Consider the following 19,931-nt stretch of genomic DNA (forward strand, 5'->3'; position numbering starts at 1 on the left):
ATTTTCTTTAAACCCATTCAAGAACATGGTGCAAAATGCAGACTCGGTATCCAAATGGAAGGAGTCCTGATCAAAAGCCTCAACAGGGTGTCTACATTAGCGACAGAGACTGAGAACGCCGCTCCCTTAGGAGCAAGGCCTGAAACCAAAGTCCTTGGTTAAGCTAGGCAATTCAGATTTTTTTTTTTTAATGTGTTCTGTTGTAGCCTTCTCCACAGTGCCAGAATGAGTAGGATGGAGGGGACAAGTGAAATTCAAACTGACCAGCTAGAGAATCAGAAACATATCTGAAAGAGACAATATACTGAAATAGAAAACTGCAACTCATTTTCCTGTGGTGTAGAGAGGACAAGCTTGTGTTGCATTCAGTCACAAGAAATCATCCTAAATTTCTAATTCATTACCTGTTTGTTTGAACTGATTCAAGTGCTCACTAGAGCATTTACCATCAGATAGCCAGTAAATATCCTAGACGCACAACTCCTAGAGATTTATTACTTCCTGAAACTGGGGAAACAACTTGGCCTCTCCATGTTTAGAGAAAGATGTTCATGCTCTTTTGTAAAAGAAAAGGGATCATCAACCCATACCTTGAGAAAGTCTGTAAGCAGCCAGATCTCTTGCATTATACTGAATTCAGATATAAACATTGGCTCCAGCTCAATCCTGAGGCCCCTTTGAATTTGGTGTAGAAAGGAGCAGCTGTACAGCTCCTGAGCTCCTGAGCAGAAAGAACACCATTCTGCTCCTGCATCAAACAGGGGCACTAAACCAGCAGCTGGTAAAACCCCTCCTCTTCAAGACAGAGGCCCCCCAAGGCTGAAAGCAGTCTATTACAGTGCACAAGAGGAGTGCGTTGGTGAAAGACAGTGAAAACCAAAACTGGATATCATTCTCTCTCTAGCACGCAAGATCTAGGGTCAAGGACAGGGGGTGAAAGGAAAATAGCTTCCAAAGAGCAACACGCTAATGTAAATTGTTGACAAGGAAAGCCAATGAGTATAGCCTAAAGAATTTTTCATTTAGAGAGGGCTGATGTGATGACCAAAGAATGACGTGTAGATTTTAACCCCTTAAATGCATAAATGGTATCTCCAGTTTTAGGGCCAGGACACTTTTAGTCTCTTAAAGGGTAGATATTTCACGGCCTGTTGTATTTCTTTTGGTAACTCTGGATATTGTGTGAAAAATAAACAGCACAGAGATTGCTGAAACCAAGCAGCAAGAAGCTGCATCTGCTGCGTTCCTCACTGTTTACAGCAATACTATAGAGGTAAGCAAATCATCTTTGAAACAAGAGAGGCTATCAGACTTTTTTTCTGGGAACAGGATATTGAAGAGTGACTAATTACACTGAAAGCAAATATAGTGGGCTGAAGGACTATGGTCTTAAATAGAAGAATTCTTAAGAACTACAACCCTAGAATGCAGGCTTACTCCCTTACAATGACATTGAAAGACTTCCGGGGACTCTCTGAAGCTGCAACAGTTACAATTAATGATTTTGGCTATTCACAGCTTCAGCTAATGAACTTTAAGAGAAGAGAATCCATCTCTGACATCAGGGTTTTCTAGCACTGTGATGCTCAAAAGTCCCTCGGGGAAAGACATTTTCAGGAAGAAGTATACTGGTTGCAGGGGAGGGTGGGAAATCAGAGATGCAAGTCAGAGAGCGCTAGAGCATGGCAAGGCTGTGCTGCTATCTTTGGTGATATCAGTTGCAGTATTCTCTGTTGTTATAAGAGACTGTGAAAGCCCCGAAACTGTCTGTGAGTTATAATCTCAGAGAAGCATTCCTTCGTTCCTGGAAAAAGATAAAGCCATCAAGGGGATGGAGGAGAACAGGAGGGGCTCAGCTTAGCTAGTTCCCTGAAGACTTTAATTTCCACTCTACTTGCTCATTAGAGGTACCCTGAAGCTCGAACAGAATCCTTACTTTTAAGCATGCCATCACACATGATGCTCTTTTGCTCAGTTTACTGTAGCAGTTGATCCATTTAAATTACCATCATGTTATAGAAACTACCCTCATAAGCAGAAAATAACTTAGATTTAGCTCTCGATTCCTCAAACACATGATTATTCACATGTATGTTTACAATATCGCTCCATAAGGAATCTATTTAAAATGCACACAAAGATAAACAGCAAAAAAGCTAACAGTAATCATCCCTTAGAAAAGGTTGTATGTTCTCATACTGTCTGAATTACAATGAAGTACACATTTAACATAGTATAGCTAGTTTATAAAATAGTCCAGGCTCCTTGGGAGACTTGCAAGATGTATTATGGCATAGAACACTGACAACTTAAACAAGCTTTCAATCACTTAAGGCACAATGGCCGAGAAGGCTGTTGAGGAATTGTGTAGTATAAAAAGAATTACTGAAGGACTCTCAAAGCTGGATAGAAATAGGCAATACGACTTCCATAATCACATCTGATTCTCAGGCCTTGTGCATTATCTATATGTTTAAAGTATACAAAGATTTAATTTTAACATATGGGGACACGTTTTGCCACATTTTATACTTGGCTTACATGTAGCAATCACAGTACATGCAAAGTGGGGAAGAACTGGATCCCATATATATGTAGATTGAATACAGTGGGCTTCAACTGCAATTAAGTGATTAAAAATTAAACATAATAATCCTATTCCAATTCCAAGAAACGTATAGTAGAAAAGTTACCTGATGGTCACAAAGCTTTCTACCAAATCGTTCTTAAAAAGGTGATCCTTAGCAACTGTTCTTACTTACAGCATACTATTTCTGCCTCTCCCATGTAAAGAATTTCTCACCGTTTAAGGCATGCCTAAACATAAGTTACAAACAGATTGTGCCTGTCTAAAACCACGTCTCATTTAGTTTTCTCTGGAAAAAGCAAAAATTGCTTACCTTTGTTGTGTGACATTGCATATAGAAGACAGAGCACGAAGAGGGCATAGTAATCATCTTCAGCACAGTCCAGTGCATTATAGACCATATCAAGAAAAGGCCTGTGGAAAGGAGTAATTTTAAAACGGTTAAGAAAAAGACCATATCTACAGAAAAATAACTGTCTTGTTCTACATGTAGCTAATGGAAGAGGCAAATTTACAGTAATGCACATTTTCGGGCATTAAACAAAAATTAACCTGTTTAAGAGTACTCAGATTATAGCCATGCCTTCTATTTACATTCTGACACTAATTCTGATGTTTTAACAGGATTTGTTACATAATACTTTCCCAAGAATTGACTGTTCACACATTTACTGGGTTGTTTGTAGCACATTCAGTATGTATGCAGAAGCGTTGTACAGCTTGTTTTAAGTGTATACGTAAGTAACTTCAAGGAGCTGCTATCACTGTTGCATAAAAAAAAAAAAGACTACTTTAAAACTCATATAATAAACGGAGTTGAAAATTTTTTACTACTACAGGAAAGCAGTTTTCACCAAAAATTTGGAGGAAGCTAGGTTATTCTAAAACAGTCAAAAACTTTACCATCGAACAGTTATAGGAAAGAAAAATGAACAAGGAGGGAACATTTGAATGGAAATAAGAAAGCTTTGGACTGCAGATGAGCTTTGTTTAAAAAACAAAGGTTTAAGCATGTGTGACCTACAACATATATGCAGTAAGCTGAAAACAGTGCCCAGTTCGCAGTTCACCTGTACCCTGAACAGACCAGAAAAGGCAATTTAAGCCAGAAGCTGTTTGGACAGATAGATATAGCTGAGATTCACCTGATATTAGCACAAGCCTGATGGCAAGGCAACGTGGTTTCTTGTCTTAAGATGGCTTGCACCCAATGAGTTCAGAGCACAGGTAGAAATTATGTCTGTTGGCCCAGACAGACTTAAAAAAAAAAAAAAAACAAAAACAACAAACCAACAAAAAACAACAACAAAAAACCCACCAACCACCAGGGAAGTATCAGAGTCACCAGAAGAAGAGAGGTTAGAACCCTGACTGAAAAGAGAGAATTCCTACCTCTCACAGTATTTTTTTAACACTGAAAAAAAAAAAAATCCTTACATTACCTAAATTACATCCAAATAAAATACATTAAAATAACATCGAAAGTCATAAAGACAAATACATTTTCCTTTCTTCTGCCCTAGCAGTCAAGGAGCATCCACTACAAACTCATTGTTGTGGTGAGCTATGGGTCAGAAGGGCTATCAAAGACCAGAACACAACACACTTCTTTCTATAGCTATTCCAGACCTGTGCCGCCCTCACGGTCACACTTAACGTATCCCAGTAAACCACTCAACCGAAGTCATAACAACGTATTTAACACTTCCCGTCAGCTCCACGTGCGGTTCAACATGCTCTCTTTTACTAAAACAAGGCTATGACAGGAATAACACAACACACTGTTCCTCTGTTCTGAAGCTGGATTACAAGCATCCTCTACGGTATACTTAAATGCCACTGAGTTATGATCCCTCTTTGCCCAAGTTCAACACTGATGTAGCCACCTAAGCCTATCTTCCCACGTGGCATTCCTGTTGGAGATCTCAAAAGAACATAACTGTTCAAGCAAAAGCAGCCTAAAGAATCAGCAATGTTGGAAACAAACCAAGAGCGCCTTCAGTCTTCCTAAGCATTAAACAAGCCCTACAAGCCTCATGACATCCTGAAATGGGGTGCTTTACACATAGCGAAGGGAGTTCAGCTTCCAGGTCTAAAGAAGAAAGAGGAGTAAGATACCCAGGTTCAAGATTATTAAAATACTTAAACGGTAGGTAGCACTAGGTCTGTTGTCAGACCAACAATAGATAGCAACTACCCTAAAAACTGACCTATAATGTAAAAGTAATATTTATTTTAATTTTATTGAAACCAATGTTTTAGGAGGTCAAAGCTGCAGAAATATCAGTAGCTGTTCCATTAACACCAATATTACATGGTATTAAACAACTTCTGTAATCTCGAATGCGTTTTTCGTTGGTTTTCCCCCATGTACTATTTAGATTTGTGAAATTACATAACTTTAAAAAAATATGATTACAGCAGTGACAGAAATAATTTTCATTCCAGATGCATCTTCACAGCATCTATCTGCATTATCAAAGTCTCAATCGTAATAATCTGAAGCCAAAACAACTTCTAGGAATCCCACTCATCAACAGGTCCTCATATAGACTAAATAGAGGACAGACCCAGAAAAACTGCAGCTATAAGAAAGCAGCAACAGAAGGCACAATGCAGCATGAAGGTTTCGCATTCTGGAAAAAAAAAAAAAAAAAAAAAACTTTGCTGTGTAGCATATCATAAAAGGAAGTTAATTTAAAAAAGCCTTTAGGCTTAAACTTTCCAGTAGTGAGGCACATCAAAAGAAAATTACACCAAAAATACTTAAACTTTCTCTTTTATGTTCCTCACAGTAGCAAAAGGGCTAAGGAAAATTGAAAACTTGACTTACCTTTTACAGCTACAGATTTTTAACTGCAAACTGTGCTGGTTTTCATTTATTTTTCAACAACTATTGGACAATTTTTAAAAACCATTCTTAATGTTACAGGCTATATGGCAAGTATTTTCGAATGTATTTCTTAACTTTGTAAGCATTTTCTTCCTTTGCTAACCTTTTACTAGCGACTCGACAGAAGAAAGAGATCAAATGCCATACAAGTATTCTTCAAATTATTTATTCTTGTGGAGTGCGTCCACAATCAAAGACTGCAGCACTTTAGGAATCACTATCATCACAACCATTAATGATTATTCCAGTTACGGAAGTTTCCCCCAATTCAAGCATGGATAAAAGATCACTGCATTTTCCACTACCATATGGCTCACCGTATCCACAAGACTCAGTGATTCCTATCAGTGTAGGAAAGAAGCTATACACACTTGAGCTAATTTCTTGAGAGATTTAGCTACTAGTTTCAAATATTACATTTGGCATATAGAATAACACAAAATCTGAAGCTATAGCAGCTTATCCACCTACATTTCCAAAAATTCATGTGCAAAGCTGAGGCCAGAAATGCCCTACACAAGGTCTATCCTTATTTTAAAAATATTTTTAGCTCTGCACATTCTTTGATGCTGTTTATTTTTAGAAAAGATGCAGGATGCTGTCAGATCATATCCGCAGATCAAGAGAGTCCTGAAATGCAGACATTTGCCAAATGCATTGGCATCTCACATATAAGTATTTTGCACTTTTCAAGACCTGAGCATGCTAGTTGCTTCAGTATTCAATGCAGCCATTGCCAATTTCTTTCTAAAAGCCATTTGGCACATATTTTAGTCAAAATATCAATAATCTAGAACAATGTATTTTAAAGCCAGTTCAAGTCAAGGTTCAATTTCACTTTTACAATGAAATTAAATGTTAACTTTATTAATGAAGGTAATCTAAGCTACATCAAAGCTATAATGGAGACAGAATGAAATTCTGGGAATACCAGGCAGCATTTCCCAAGTTTAAAAATAAATTTGAAATCCTATTAAACATGCATTTCTCCAAGAGACACATTCGCAATAACTTTCATGTCAGAGATGGCACGTTCGGTTTCTTTTCTTTAGCATTCTAATAACAAGAATGCAAAATTCTTACTGAGAAAGTGTCTTGTGGGTATTTAATATATCCAAGCTTAAATTTTGAAGTCAGGGCAATTTCTGCTCCCAGAAACACTTAAAAACTGCATTTCCAAGAGAAGTTTTCAATAACCCTAAGATATACTAATGGACCTTGGAAAATGTACATAGGTTAGTAGGGTTTATTCGTAACTACTACTACTAAAATTCTGCAAAAATTCAGCCCTGAACTAAGGAATTTTCCTATTTTTTCCCTATAGGTGTACACAAAATTGACACATGTGAACATAAATATCATTAAGAAAACTTCTTCTGGCTTAATGTAGAGGTTTAGAAAATTCTGGAATGAAAACATTTATATTCTGGTTTTATTGTGTTAATATTCTGTAATTTAACTTTACCAACTTATGGCACCACAATTAATATAAAGGAAAGCACACACTTTACAAAGGAACAGGACCATTTCCTAAACTGATAAGTAGAGAGGCCATATCCCATTTTTCTGTTGCATCACTTATTTGTGATCTACAAGAACCGCTGTAATTTTAATTGGAGGCAGATTTGAAATATCCCTTAAGAGAACTGAGAGAGTTAACGGGAGAGCAAGTAAGGAAGCAATCCAGCAAAATAGACTACAGTTCCTTTATACCTGTTCCAGTTTGTTATCTCACTCCCAGAGGCAGCTGCACTCTTTTCTTCATCTGTTGTATTCTGTTCTGTCACAGTAGAGATAGACAATTCTGACAGTTTACATCTCTCCATGATTACCATCTCTATTTCTAAACAAACAAACAAAACCACCAAAAGTTGGTATTTTTAACAAACAGTTATCACATACTCTTTTGTATTTTCTGTTTCACATTAAAAGTGACTGATGTAACTATATATAAGAGGCATAGGCACAACCTCAGAAAAGTTAGTGAATGGATGTAGGCAAATTTTCTTCCCAATAAAGAAGTCCGCTTACATTTCTTTAAGGAATTTAACTGCTATAAGAAAATTATGTATAATATATGTAAAGAAAAAACACAGATTATTTTGGCAAATAAACAAGCAACAGTAATCCTCCTCCCCTCCAAACCAGAGGAAGAAAAGACACAGAACCTCCTCTTCCTAGAAAAAAAGTTTCTTTGTGAAAATCCTGGTGAGATTGGGGCATGGGTGGACATCAAGTTTCAGAGGGTGTAAATAGGTCTCTACAATTACAGCAAACAGGATATCTGGTCCTGAGTGCTTCATACCTATTGGCTTTAAGTAGAAGTATTAGGACCAAATCTAGCTTTTGCTTAAGACTTTGGACAAAGATGAGTACTAAATGCACCAGTTTAAACAGTAGAACATGTCATATTTTCTTCAAATCGTGGGAGACAATACATCAGTTATTTGACACCATTTAAGGAAAGCCTTCTCAAACAGACTGCTTACCTAAATCAAAACGCAACTATGTTTGGAGAGGACTGTCAAAGCATAAAGGTCTTGTTTTCAATTCTTTGCATTAAATTCCATGACATTTTTCTGAATTTGTGTCTAAAGTGAAGGCTAGTTTCCGATGTACATCCTTCTAACAGTTACTAACTAGTAAGATAAACAGTTATAATATGCTGTAAGCCCACTCATCCTATAAAACCAATTCTTCTTAGGGTTAGCATTACGTCAAAAATCCTGAAAACATGCAATTAAAAAGAAATCTAGAAGTTAACGATATTTTCTTCAGTTTTGAACTATTTAATATCATTTTCTACCATGTACTGTCACTTTTAGCGCACTTGCTGCATTTTATCATTGAAACATACATAAAATACTCCCAACCATCTTACAAAGGTCAAGTGGCTACCCCATTTACCTTACCACAAAAGGAAAAGTAACAAAGTTGTGAAATCTACTTATCAAGTGCCCCATAACCATGTACACCTAGGTGCAAGGCAGGCATTTGTGATTAGGGCCAAAGACTACAGGAAGATATGAAAACATTCATAGTTTTTAATCAGATTAGAAGTACCTGTTCTGACAGAATGATTTAACATGAGAAAAAAATACAGCCAAAGATTGAAACAAATTTAATAATCCCACTTTTACCTAGTGCAACAAGAGAAGAAGTCATGTAACAGATCACGACTAGGTCCATATAGCAAACGTATCCAAATTGTAAGCATCATTTTTATTTGCTGGTATGCTCACCTTCATTTTCACTGCTTGTTTTGATGCCCTTTGAACTTGCTTCTGTACCTTTCGTTTTATCTAGGTCATCTTGGTTATCTTCAGATCCTCTCTCCTCTTCATCTTCTTCACCGACATTTTTATAGTTGGGTCTTTTCTGCACCCTCTTCTTCCCTTTCTGTTTGTTAATTTCAAGAGACCGCTCAAGTGTTTCTGTTGGTTTTATGAAACATCTGATACTTGACTTTGCCTGTAAATTTGAAGAGTTTACACTGAGTCACAGCAAGACATTTTCAACTCTAATGGATAAAGAAACTTCAGTTCATATAAAGGAGGGTTTTTAGAATGTAAATTGGCATACCACTTACAAATCTCAAATCCATTTTTAAACACAAGAAAGCAGACCTCGAGTTGTATCAAATCATCGGCAGAACAATTATCTCCAAAGTAACATATCCTAAAGATCTATCATTAAAAAGTATGCCATCTTGAGACAAGAAGATACAGAACTACCTATTTCTTCAATAGAAGTTTATTAATTTTTTTTCCCTTCTTTGAACTTTCTTCACAGGTGAGACAGCTAGTACATACAAAATTAAGACACCTTTTGCAAAAAGGATAAAGGCAGCAAAATCCAAAGTGTGTGTTGACAGCAATGGATTAATATGAAATACATTCTTTAAATGTCTTTGGCTGTGGCAAGGACTGAAACCAATGCTCTATGCTGTGAGCCTTTTTTGAATCTTAAGCTTGCCTCAACAGCATACTAGTCCTTGTATCAACTAGGAACAACTGGCACTGACACCAATCTTTTTTGGGCCTCCAGAGACATTGATTTACCAAGTCTGGGAAACCAACACCACTTCATTTGCTAGACTTTAATACACTTGTGTTCTACCCAAAGTTTCTCTTTCAAGTCAAAACACTGGTTTTGGACAAGAAGGCAAACAGTATTCAATCAATACCTGATTTTCCTGATTAGTAATTTACAGAGCAAGAAAATATATTTAGATGACAAATTTCTCCCAGAGGAAATAAGTATTTCCAAGAGTCTGTGCCATCCTAACAACAGAGAACAATGTATTCCTACAGAAAGACACAAGACACCGTAAGAAGTTCTGTGACTAGCAGGACTAACAAAACTTGGTTTCCTCCGATTTTGCAGATCGTTTCTGAGCTGTGATGCTTTGAGCTCCCTCCTCACTTGTTAGGCCTGCCAGCTGGATTACCAGAGTACACGCTCTCTCTCACCCAGAGCTATAAACATTGATCAGCCAAACCTCTCTCTTCCTGAGAAGTGAAACACACGGTTTGGGGGCTTCCTGCCAGCACAGCTTTACGCTGAACAAGACTGCTACAGAAACTTCATTATCTTTCAGACCTCAATACTTCAATCACGTTTAGCTGATGCTGGCTAAAGGGTTAAAAATTTAAGGGTAAGCAAGAGAAAAGAAGACAAGAGTAAATACAAAACTGATTCCATTCCTTGCTGTAGGTGACTCAAGTACAATAAGCAGTGAAGATGAGGGCATCAAAGAGACCTCAGAGAAAAAGTTTGGAAAAATCCCTCCCTTCACTTAATAAGGAACACCTCTACATAAAATATAAGAGATTAGGAAAAGATCTGGGAAGAAGCCTTCTTCAAGTCAAAAGACCAAAATGTTTCTCTGAATCTTCTGACTTTTTAAAAATGTTTTATAGAAATCTTGCAGAAGTCACCTTACACTTGGCACTGAAACAAACCATCTTTCACAATACCAAAAAAACCCACAATGTTAAATTTACCACACTTTTGTCCCCCAGTAACCTCTCTGATATATTTTTAGTCTGATCAAACTGCAACATAGGAAGGTTATAAAACAACCAGAGTTACAACCAGATTACCTTTTATTGACGGCTTTTGGTTAGAAAAGTCATAAGAAAAGTGAAGAACACATTAAATCCTATTCTTTAGGGGAAAAAAAAGAGAAGTAGCATTCAAGTTGCATAATGCATTTTCCCCTTCCTGCATTCACTTCTTGCAATTGCCTCCTAGAATCCTGTACTTTCTTTATGAAGAATGCACGCACTTATCCTTGCATTTCTAATATGCTGTTAGCCATATGGGCAAAATAACAGAAGAGACCAGCAGACAGCAACGTGCTCATAAGCACTGAACCATGGTCTGGTCCATCTCAAGACAGAATGCTGAGACAAGTCAACATATATATTCTGTTCTGCTAAATATGACAAGGCTATATTTTTAAAACATCCTAAAATCAGACTTAAAATTCATTTACATAGTATATGGTTTATCTAAGTTGATTATACAGTTTGAGATACTGCTATTTTATACTTTTATGTCTTTCAACCATATTTGCAATTATGGTTTATCTTGTGCAATGTGTGCTGGTAAAATAAGGCAGTACCAGTAACAACTTTTACGGGAAGGAGAAAGTAGGTTAAACAAGAAACCAAGAAACATGAAATAGGTAGAACTGGCCCACATCCGAATTATGCAGGAAAACAGATCTCACAGGAAGTAAGGTAAACCTTAGTGTGATGACTGCTGGCAACTTTAAACACATTCTGTTGGCTACGCATATCCAACTCTCATCACAAGGTAAGAGCTGGTATTTCTTCTGATGCCACCTAAAACCAGAAATACCAGGGAAAAAATATGGAAAGAAAAGTCTATCTTAATTTGCCATACTTTGAGGGGGAGAACCTGTTCGATGGAGGCTGGGCAGTCATTACTGCCCCATGATGTTCAGCAGATCTCCATGGGTAGGTTACTGCCAATTCGTAAGGTATCAGCTGTTAGATCTGCTGGTGATTTTTTCCACAAATTGATTTCCAGTAAAAAGTACCATTTGTTCCTGTCGTGACAACTACCATTGCTCTTTTGCCCTAAATAACTCTGGATATGTTGCATTTATACACAGCGACCACAACTCTTCTCCACTTTTATTTTTGTTAAGTATTCTTTACTCATTTAGTCTCCTATCATGAGGACACGTGACCCTGCTTCTGGTAATCTCAGCCCATACACCTCATTCCACTTTAATTCATCTTATTAGGAAGATGAATAGAGACATGAGGTTCTACTTACTTCAGGTTTTAGAAACTACATGTTAGAAACTGACAGTTACACTTCAATTTAAATATATCACGACATCTCGGTTACAAGAGATGAGCAGTGTTAGGTACAGAGCAGGGGTTTAGAGATAACTGGGGCTCAACGGAACACACAGAGATATCCCCAAAACAACAAGCTTAGGAGAGTATGAGGATGATTACCATGGGAAATTATGACAGAAAAGAAGTAGTAAAAGATAAATCTGGGTCTGACTTAAGGACAAATGCAATTCTAAACTCAGTGTGCTGGTTTTGGCTAGGGTAGAGTTAATTTTCTTCAGAGTAGCTAGTAGGAGCTATGTTTTAGATTTGTTCTGAAAACAGTGTTGATAATACAGGGAGATGTTTTTGTTATTGTGAGCAGCGCTTACACAGAGTCAAGGCCTTTTCTGCTTCTCGCCCCACCAGCGAGGCGGCTGGGGGGCACAAGAAGCTGGGAGGGGACATGGCTGGGACAGCTGACCTCAGCTGACCAAAGGGACATCCCACACCATACGACGTCACGCTCAGCATATAACGCTGGGGGAAGAAGGAAGGAAGAGGGGGACGTTCGGAGTGATGGCGTTTGTCTTCCCAAGTCACCGTTATGCGTGATGGAGCCCTGCTTTCCTGTTGATGGCTGAACACCTGCCTGCCCATGGGAAGCAGCGAATGAATTCCTTGTTTTGCTTTGCTGGTGTGCGCGGCTTTTGCTTTACCTATTAAACTGTCTTTATCTCAACCCACGAGTTTTCTCACTATTACTCTTCTGATTCTCTCCATCATCCCACCAGGAGGGACGGAGCGAGCGGTTGTGTGGTGCGTAGTTGCCGGCTGGGGTTAAACCGCAACACTCAGTCAAAAAGTAAATTAAAAAACTTGCTCACCACTTTTCTCTACTAACCCCAGAACAAGCAATTCTAAAGTAGCTTCTGAGATAGCTTCCGTTATTCAACAGAAGTTTGTCATTTCTTTGCAACAGAATACACCACAGTCATAACTTTGCAGTGATCCTGATACACCTTATAGTCCAAAGAACAACCCCTGAAATGGCTAACAATGCTCAAAAAATCAACTTTTTGCTCTAAGTAGCCCTATCACAGAGCAACAAGAAACTGCCTTACCTTTACTTACGTTGTCTATGCCTCCATATCTACAGCTGACTTTAGCCCCACTGCACTCAGCTGTATATCAGTAGAAAACACCATACAACATACGCAGTAGTTGTTCATACTGATCAACTGAGAGCAGCTTACTTGATAGTTCCCCTCATTGGAAGTAAGCCACGGAGCTCTTCTGCCGAAGATTACTCCCTGCTCTTTCTACAAATAACTAACCTCCACCAGCAGGCTTTCTGACAGTACAGGTTTCCCCCTCCAAGGTCTCACTGAAGAATATGGTTGAATTTACTAAAAACTAAAGTTTCTCCCATCGAAGTTTTTTCATCATCCACCAAAAGTGCCACCACTCTCCTCTCCCTGTAACAAAACTCCACCTCTAGCAGTCTTGCTAAGTTCCTATCCTAGAAAGCCAACACCCCTCCTATTTACTACCTGTTCAGGTATGACAGAAATCCCAGTTTACATGCCATGAGGACACATCTTTAAGACCAGTAAGAAGCAGCAACCTAAACAGTATTACAAACAATAGAGAATAGATGAACAGAAACCCCTAATATTCCTAACATTCGTGCAAGCACACAAACATACGCTACAGATGTTTTGCAACTCTGTATATTAACTATGACAGGAAAAGAAAATCTCACTTCTGCAACAACTGGAGCCCCACCCTCTCGCCACAAATTTCCTAGTAACAAAGCTGCTTCTGCACAAGTAACACACACGACATTCAGTATGCAGCTAGCAGAAGGTCAGACATTTGCTAACACAAGTAAGACACTGCTTTATCTTAAAGCATTCAGTCAGCTCTACCATTCCACTACAGTTTTTTCTAAAAGACATTAGATTCTAAATATCAAGGTCAACAGTACGAAATACCAGAACCCAAAAGCTACTGGCTAAGATCAGCCCACACAGCTTCCACTGCATAGTAGGAAGAAGTTTGGAAAAGCTGACTTGTATCATGGAAGAGTTGAAGCATATCTCCCCCTTGAAGCTCTCAGAGCTATAGCCACTGCTGGGAAAGAACACGCACAAGAACCAAACTACTACTTGTTATAAATTAAACATTCAGTCAGTAACTCTTTGCTGACCAGTCAGAAACTAAGGGACATGTTCAATCTTTAGACAGAACTACAGTCAGAAGCCTCTGAACCAAAGTAAGGTCATACCTCCTTCTTATTACCATCCCCAAACAGGCCTTTAAAAAGTAACAAGCAAGCATTTCACAAACTGTGAAACCCACAAAAAAAGGGAAAAAAAATCACATATATGACACACTTAGAAAAACACTGACAACAGCATCTAGCAACATCTACACAGGATTAAATCTGAAGGTACAAGAGCAATGACAAAGTGACAGCACTCCCATCTATTTGTGGCCGGTCTACATTCTTTTATGCACACTGATGCGCGCTTTCAGAGACGATCAGTTTTAGTGCTAAAACACTGGGAATATTCAGATGAAAATATTTATTTCCTTCTATATCCAAAGGATGTACCATAAGGCCAAGCATTCTTTCCAAGTCTCTCATTTCTACTACAAGTTGCGGAAGGAAATAATTTCACAGAGAGGTTGTGATGACTCATTTCTGTTTCACTACCGAAGAGCTGATAACAACAACTGAACACAGAAGACTGGATTACAAAAGTGTCCCATCGAAACGATGGAAGCCTTTGCAGTGTCTGACCCCCACAGAAGCAACTAAGTGTTCTAATTTCTGTCCTACACATTCTTATACCACTACCTGAAATATATATGCATGCACAAAAATATTGCAACTTTGACAAGAACATAATACTGTAAGCTGCACAGAGCATTTTTCTGCTATCACATCCAACAACAAAAGCTGAAATCTCCTATTGCTGCTCTTCTCTCCTAAACACAATCACCTTAGCTTAACGGTTTCCGATACCTAATTTTGTTTTTCAAATATTTTCTTTGCCTCTAAAAAAAAAAAAAACCACTAAAGATTAGTTGGCCACTTACTGAGTTTTTCTGTATATCTTGCTCAACTTTAGAAGAAAACACCGAGAGGTCACCGTTAAGTATAACCTCAGCCAATGCGTTCACCAAAGGGGCGTAATGTATAATCAGAAAAACCTATGAAAAGAAGGGTGAAAAGAAATATCAAACATATATTACAAAACACATACAGTTTCACAATTTCAGTCACTGAACATACTACTTTGACCTTGTTAAACTGGTATCTTAAGTTTACATACACAGTAAAGTACAATTGGTAACACTGATAGGTCATGAAATCTACTTCAAAACACAGGAGACCATAATCCTCTCTACAGGTGTTTGAGCTTTCTACATTTTAAGCTACCTCGTTTTAATAATTCTTCATACTCTTCCCTCCTTCTGAGAAATGTAAATTCTCTCTCCTCATCAGCTTTGAGGTGAAAGCTGTGTGATATTCTAGCAAGGAACCCAAATTCAAACTGCTCCAGAAAAATTTTTTTTTATAAGCTACACAACCTGATTATGGTACACAGCATCCACTGACCTTGTATGCCAACGACTGGCAGGGCTCCAGTAAGTTCAGTGTTGTGCACACAACTACTGTGCAGTGATTCACAAATAAATGTCATGCAATAGGCTGAACTGGATCAGAAGCAGCTTTTCTGGCTATGAAATTGCAATGAATTATGGTCTAGCTACAAATCAGCTGCACAACACAGGAATAAGGGCCATACTGCAGTTATCCAGAAGTGCTTCAGTGCTTTAAGAGAGTTCTCTGTTTACACCAACCACTCTATTTTCAGGCAAGGCTTACAAGGTTGAGCCAGCAAACTAGCTTCTGGACAGAACCGGCTCAGGTCCAGCCACAATAGCCTTATGTCAGCTTATATCCACTCTCTTCACAGGAATATCAAAGCTGGATCCCTAAACAGTGGTTCTAGCTGAAAAATCCCCAAATAATTCCTAAATCAGTAAACCTAATCATTGTTTTGACAATATTTAGCTAAACGTGTTCTCCACGGGTTTTCTGATTAAAGTCAGAACAATTCCAGACCTTCAAAAATGAAGTGATTATTAGCACGTAGTGGTGACCAACGTAAAACTTTGGAAAGTCCCAGAACACTTCAAAAATACTTTGAACAACCTCACAAATCACTCAAGCTTCTTCTAATTCAGAAAGCATAGCTCGATCATATACAGGGCACGTTTTGGTATAAGTACGTTAAATGTTCACTTTGTGAACAGTGGATGAAAACCCACAGCAGTGGATTTTCAGTCTCATAGCAATGCACCAAAAACTACAGGGAGAAAAGATTATTTTTCTCTACAATGAAAAAAAAAGAACAAAAAACACAACACCACTGTGAAACTACCTTCATTTGAAAATATATTCCAGAAAGAAAAGGAGGTGGGACTGGTAAGAATCAGAAATAACAAGTACTTAATTATAGATTTAAGGTATAGGCATAAAGAAATTCAAATCGTGAGAGTGTTTGAGGTTTTGGTGGTGGTGGGTTTTTTGGGTTTTGGGGGTTTGTTTTTTAAAAAAAACAAAAAACCAAAAAAACAACCCACAACCAAAACATGAGATCACTACTCCCTTTATTTTTCAAAGAGGAAAATTCAAACCTGGAATCTTCCATAGCTTAGGCAGATTCAAAGTACAATACAGCATCTATCTAAACTTCACCTGCAATTTTACTAAATTTTGAACTAGCATGCTGCATGGCTGTCTTATGCACCGTTTCTCAGATGGCGTATATGAACTATAATCACTGAATGCTCTAAAGGTTACCCTGTGCTATAGGATCCTCAGAAGAATGATATTAACTCAAGTAAGCAGCTATTTGGTCTGTCCATAAAAAGAAAAATGATCTTGCTTTTTTTTTTTTTTAAATGGAAACCAATGGGTTTAAAACTTCATTTGCCAAATTGTCTTTAATGGCTTTGCCAAAATAGACAAAAATACAGTAATTTATAAATCGTAACACTACCGCAAAACATGTTCTGAAATAGGACAAAATACTTAAAATACTTACTTGAGAAAGCAGATAGAGAGAAACTTGGAGACTTATTTTTGGACGCTCTCCACCCTATGGAAAAAAAGGTTATGAAAAATGCTGATTTATTTATACAAAGTTAAAGTGTTAACAGTGTTTAATATTTTATTTTATTGTTCCACATTCTGCTACAAGATGTTCAGAAAGCATCACGCTCTTTAACATTCACTTCTTGTAAACTATTTCAAAGGAAGACTCTCGCAATAAACATAGCCCTTATTCTACATGCTGAAAAAATCGCTGTTGATTACTGTCTTTCATAGTCACTTTGGTAATTTAACAGATGAGTATCTGAGAAGTATGTTAGTTTTCACGATGCTACTATTCCTTCAAAAATTACTTCTCAGTTAACATTCATTAAAGTCTGCTCTAAAAATCAGCTATTCAGAAACAATGAAATATTACCCACATAATAAAAACATGTTCGTGACAGACACTTCTCTAAATCAAGTAAATCACATCAGACAAAAATATTTGAAGTATAACTTGAGCACAACAGCGCTAAATTTATATACCAGTAGTAATGAAAACATTTCTAAAAATAAATTAGTGATGCTTTAAAAACCATCACCAAATAAATTCATCAGTTATCTCAAGAGGTAAGAACAGCTCAATTTTATGATCGCAAATACCTCTTGACCTCATGATAAAAGGCACACCTGCCTGAAAACAGGACAAGCAGACTTTTTGCATGCGTAAACGGAAAGAGTTAGAATAGCTGAAATGAAAGTAAAAGGCACGAAGTCTGCTTCACCCTATTTCAATGGCCTTATCAATGGCAAGACGAGCAGCTGACTGTTATTCAGCCTTCGGTGCACATGCAATACGCATTGCATTCATTAACTTGCAAGAAACCTGACCGCTGGTTAATGACAGCGTGCTGAAATTCACAAAGCATTGTGTATCTTAAGAACAAACACCACTACAGAAGATTAAGAAGGTAGAAGGGAGGGGGGAAAAAAAAAAAAGAAAAAAAGAAAAGAAATAAACCTAACACTGTATTAATTTTTTTTTTAAAAGACAAGTGAATACAGGAACCGGTAAAGGTTTTAAAAGAACAGCTTCTATTTCATTAAAAATTAGCTTTCCACTAAGTTTAAAGGCTATGCTTTAAAAATAAATTCAACTATATCACATTCAAACACAGCTTATCTGCAAATAGAAGAATGAAGTATCAAAACCAGAAGTTTATATTTTCTACCAGGAGTGGATTTTTACACCATGAAAAATTTGCGTGTATACTGGAAAAGCTATTATAATCTGCTTTTAACAGGAGACACATTACTGTATCAGAAAAGGAAATCACACATCTCCCAGTGTCAGAGAAATTTAAACCCTGTCCCAAACTTGCAGCTCTTCTTGTCTCTGTTACTGCTAGCATTTAACAACCATGTAATCCAAAACAGTATTTGTTTAGTGAATAAAATTTCATCTATTCTACCCTTAAATTCAGTCCCAGGGTATTTCCCCTACAGTCAACTTATTGAAGCTGGTTCACATAAAACATACAAACAGATATCAACAGTATTAACCCTACTAAGGAATACACCTGCTGAAGAAATCATTATGCATACTGAAAGCAAGTAATACCTTTAAGACTTAGTTGTTCATGGGTATTAGCTTACCTTATCTTGATTTACTAATGAATACACATAGAGGGGAAGAAAGAGCCTATTAAGTAGGTGGTCTGTCAGCACATCATTCAAAAATTCACAATTAATGATAAGGATATCATTAAGGTAATGTAAATGATCAAGATGTTCTGCTACCAGATCACTCAGTTTGCCCCTGTTTCTGTGCCTGAAAAAGAGAACAGAAAGAAAGTCTCAGATATAATCAATTGTCAAGGTCTAAAAAACTTAAGGAAAGAATTAATGTGCATCCCTTCCACAGATCACCTTGCACAGATCAACTGCCTAAAGACGTTTTCAGCGAAGCCAACTAATGCGGCTAGCAAACAGTGTTGAGGCTTATCTGTGCTTTAGGACGCACATATCAAGTTTTTCCCCAAATTTTCAGAAGCAATGTTTTTACAAAACTTCACTTTCCACTCCCAGAGTATTTTCACATGCCAACCATAAAACATGGTAAGATTTGTTTCCAAAAATAAAAGAACAAATCTATGATGTATTTAATGTCTACCTCTTCACTTTAAGAAAGCGAGAAACAGCCTCCCATTCTAAGGTGGGGATGGGAAGGCAAACCAAGAATAACCTGAACCAACAAAATATTTCTGTATTTGATAGTGGAATATTACACAGGAATATCAGGTCTGACAGTTCACATATTAAATAAAGTTCACCTTTCCAGTTTAAATTTTTGCCCTAGAATCTTTCCAGAAAGCTGTTCTACTGCGATGATACACAGAAAAGGAACATGAAAAAGACAAAGTTAATAAGATTGAGAAGCACAAAATACCTTTTGTGTCTTCTGGATATCTACTAAATTTAGCAGAATTAAAACAAAGATGAAGAAAAAGCATGTTGCCAAACACCAATTTACTTGTACAGATATTAGCACAGATAGGGCACACAGGACTAATCACTAGGGATTAGATTCAAAGAATCACTAAAAAACTTTGCAAGAATGAAAACCTTGAACTGTCTACAAGGGAACGTATTCAGAAACTAACTTAACTGGACTACTACGGACAAAATAAGGAGAATATCAATATCTGGGAAAAGCATTTCCATTCAATACCCAGCATTTGTAAAAGCTTACTCTTCATCAGTCTGCACACAGTTATCCAATTCTATCACGTGGCTTCCAATAAACCAAACGAGGTTGGAGAAATAAGGGACAGCAGTTTTATCTCTAATGTAATGCAGCATAGGCTGGTTGTCCACTGAAGAGAAATTGTTAAAAAGAAAAATCAGTTGCCAATTTTTTATTATTATTTTTTAAGAAATACAACAAAGTATCTTCTGAATTCTGATTACATGCTAGCTTTTCATACGCGTATATACCTGACATGAGCTTATGCATGA

At 37.4% G+C, this 19,931-nt stretch overlaps 1 protein-coding gene across 11 annotated transcripts in view; it reads right to left on the reverse strand.

Moving 5' to 3' along the window:
• CLEC16A (C-type lectin domain containing 16A) overlaps positions 1 to 19,931 on the reverse strand; it is an 89,923-nt gene that overhangs the window by 57,337 nt on the left and 12,655 nt on the right. For 9 of the 11 annotated variants that reach the window (XR_015698714.1, XM_087731397.1, XM_087731402.1 and 6 more), the window contains 7 exons: positions 19,666 to 19,789; positions 18,570 to 18,744; positions 16,924 to 16,977; positions 14,906 to 15,019; positions 8,723 to 8,951; positions 7,194 to 7,323; positions 2,901 to 3,001 (listed from right to left, as the gene is read on the reverse strand). Coding sequence is in view for 10 of the 11 variants with exons in the window: in XM_087731397.1 (XP_087587523.1) it covers positions 2,901 to 3,001; positions 7,194 to 7,323; positions 8,723 to 8,951; positions 14,906 to 15,019; positions 16,924 to 16,977; positions 18,570 to 18,744; positions 19,666 to 19,789 (927 nt within the window). In the remaining variant the exon portion in view is untranslated. The remainder of the gene's footprint in view (positions 1 to 2,900; positions 3,002 to 7,193; positions 7,324 to 8,722; positions 8,952 to 14,905; positions 15,020 to 16,923; positions 16,978 to 18,569; positions 18,745 to 19,665; positions 19,790 to 19,931) is intronic. The other 2 variants (XM_087731398.1, XM_087731407.1) reach the window with 2 other exon arrangements.

This window comes from Nipponia nippon, unplaced genomic scaffold (assembly GCF_047370975.1).
Source record: "Nipponia nippon isolate SJK-2023a ecotype South Korea unplaced genomic scaffold, ASM4737097v1 scaffold_5, whole genome shotgun sequence".
Lineage (NCBI taxonomy): Eukaryota > Metazoa > Chordata > Aves > Pelecaniformes > Threskiornithidae > Nipponia > Nipponia nippon.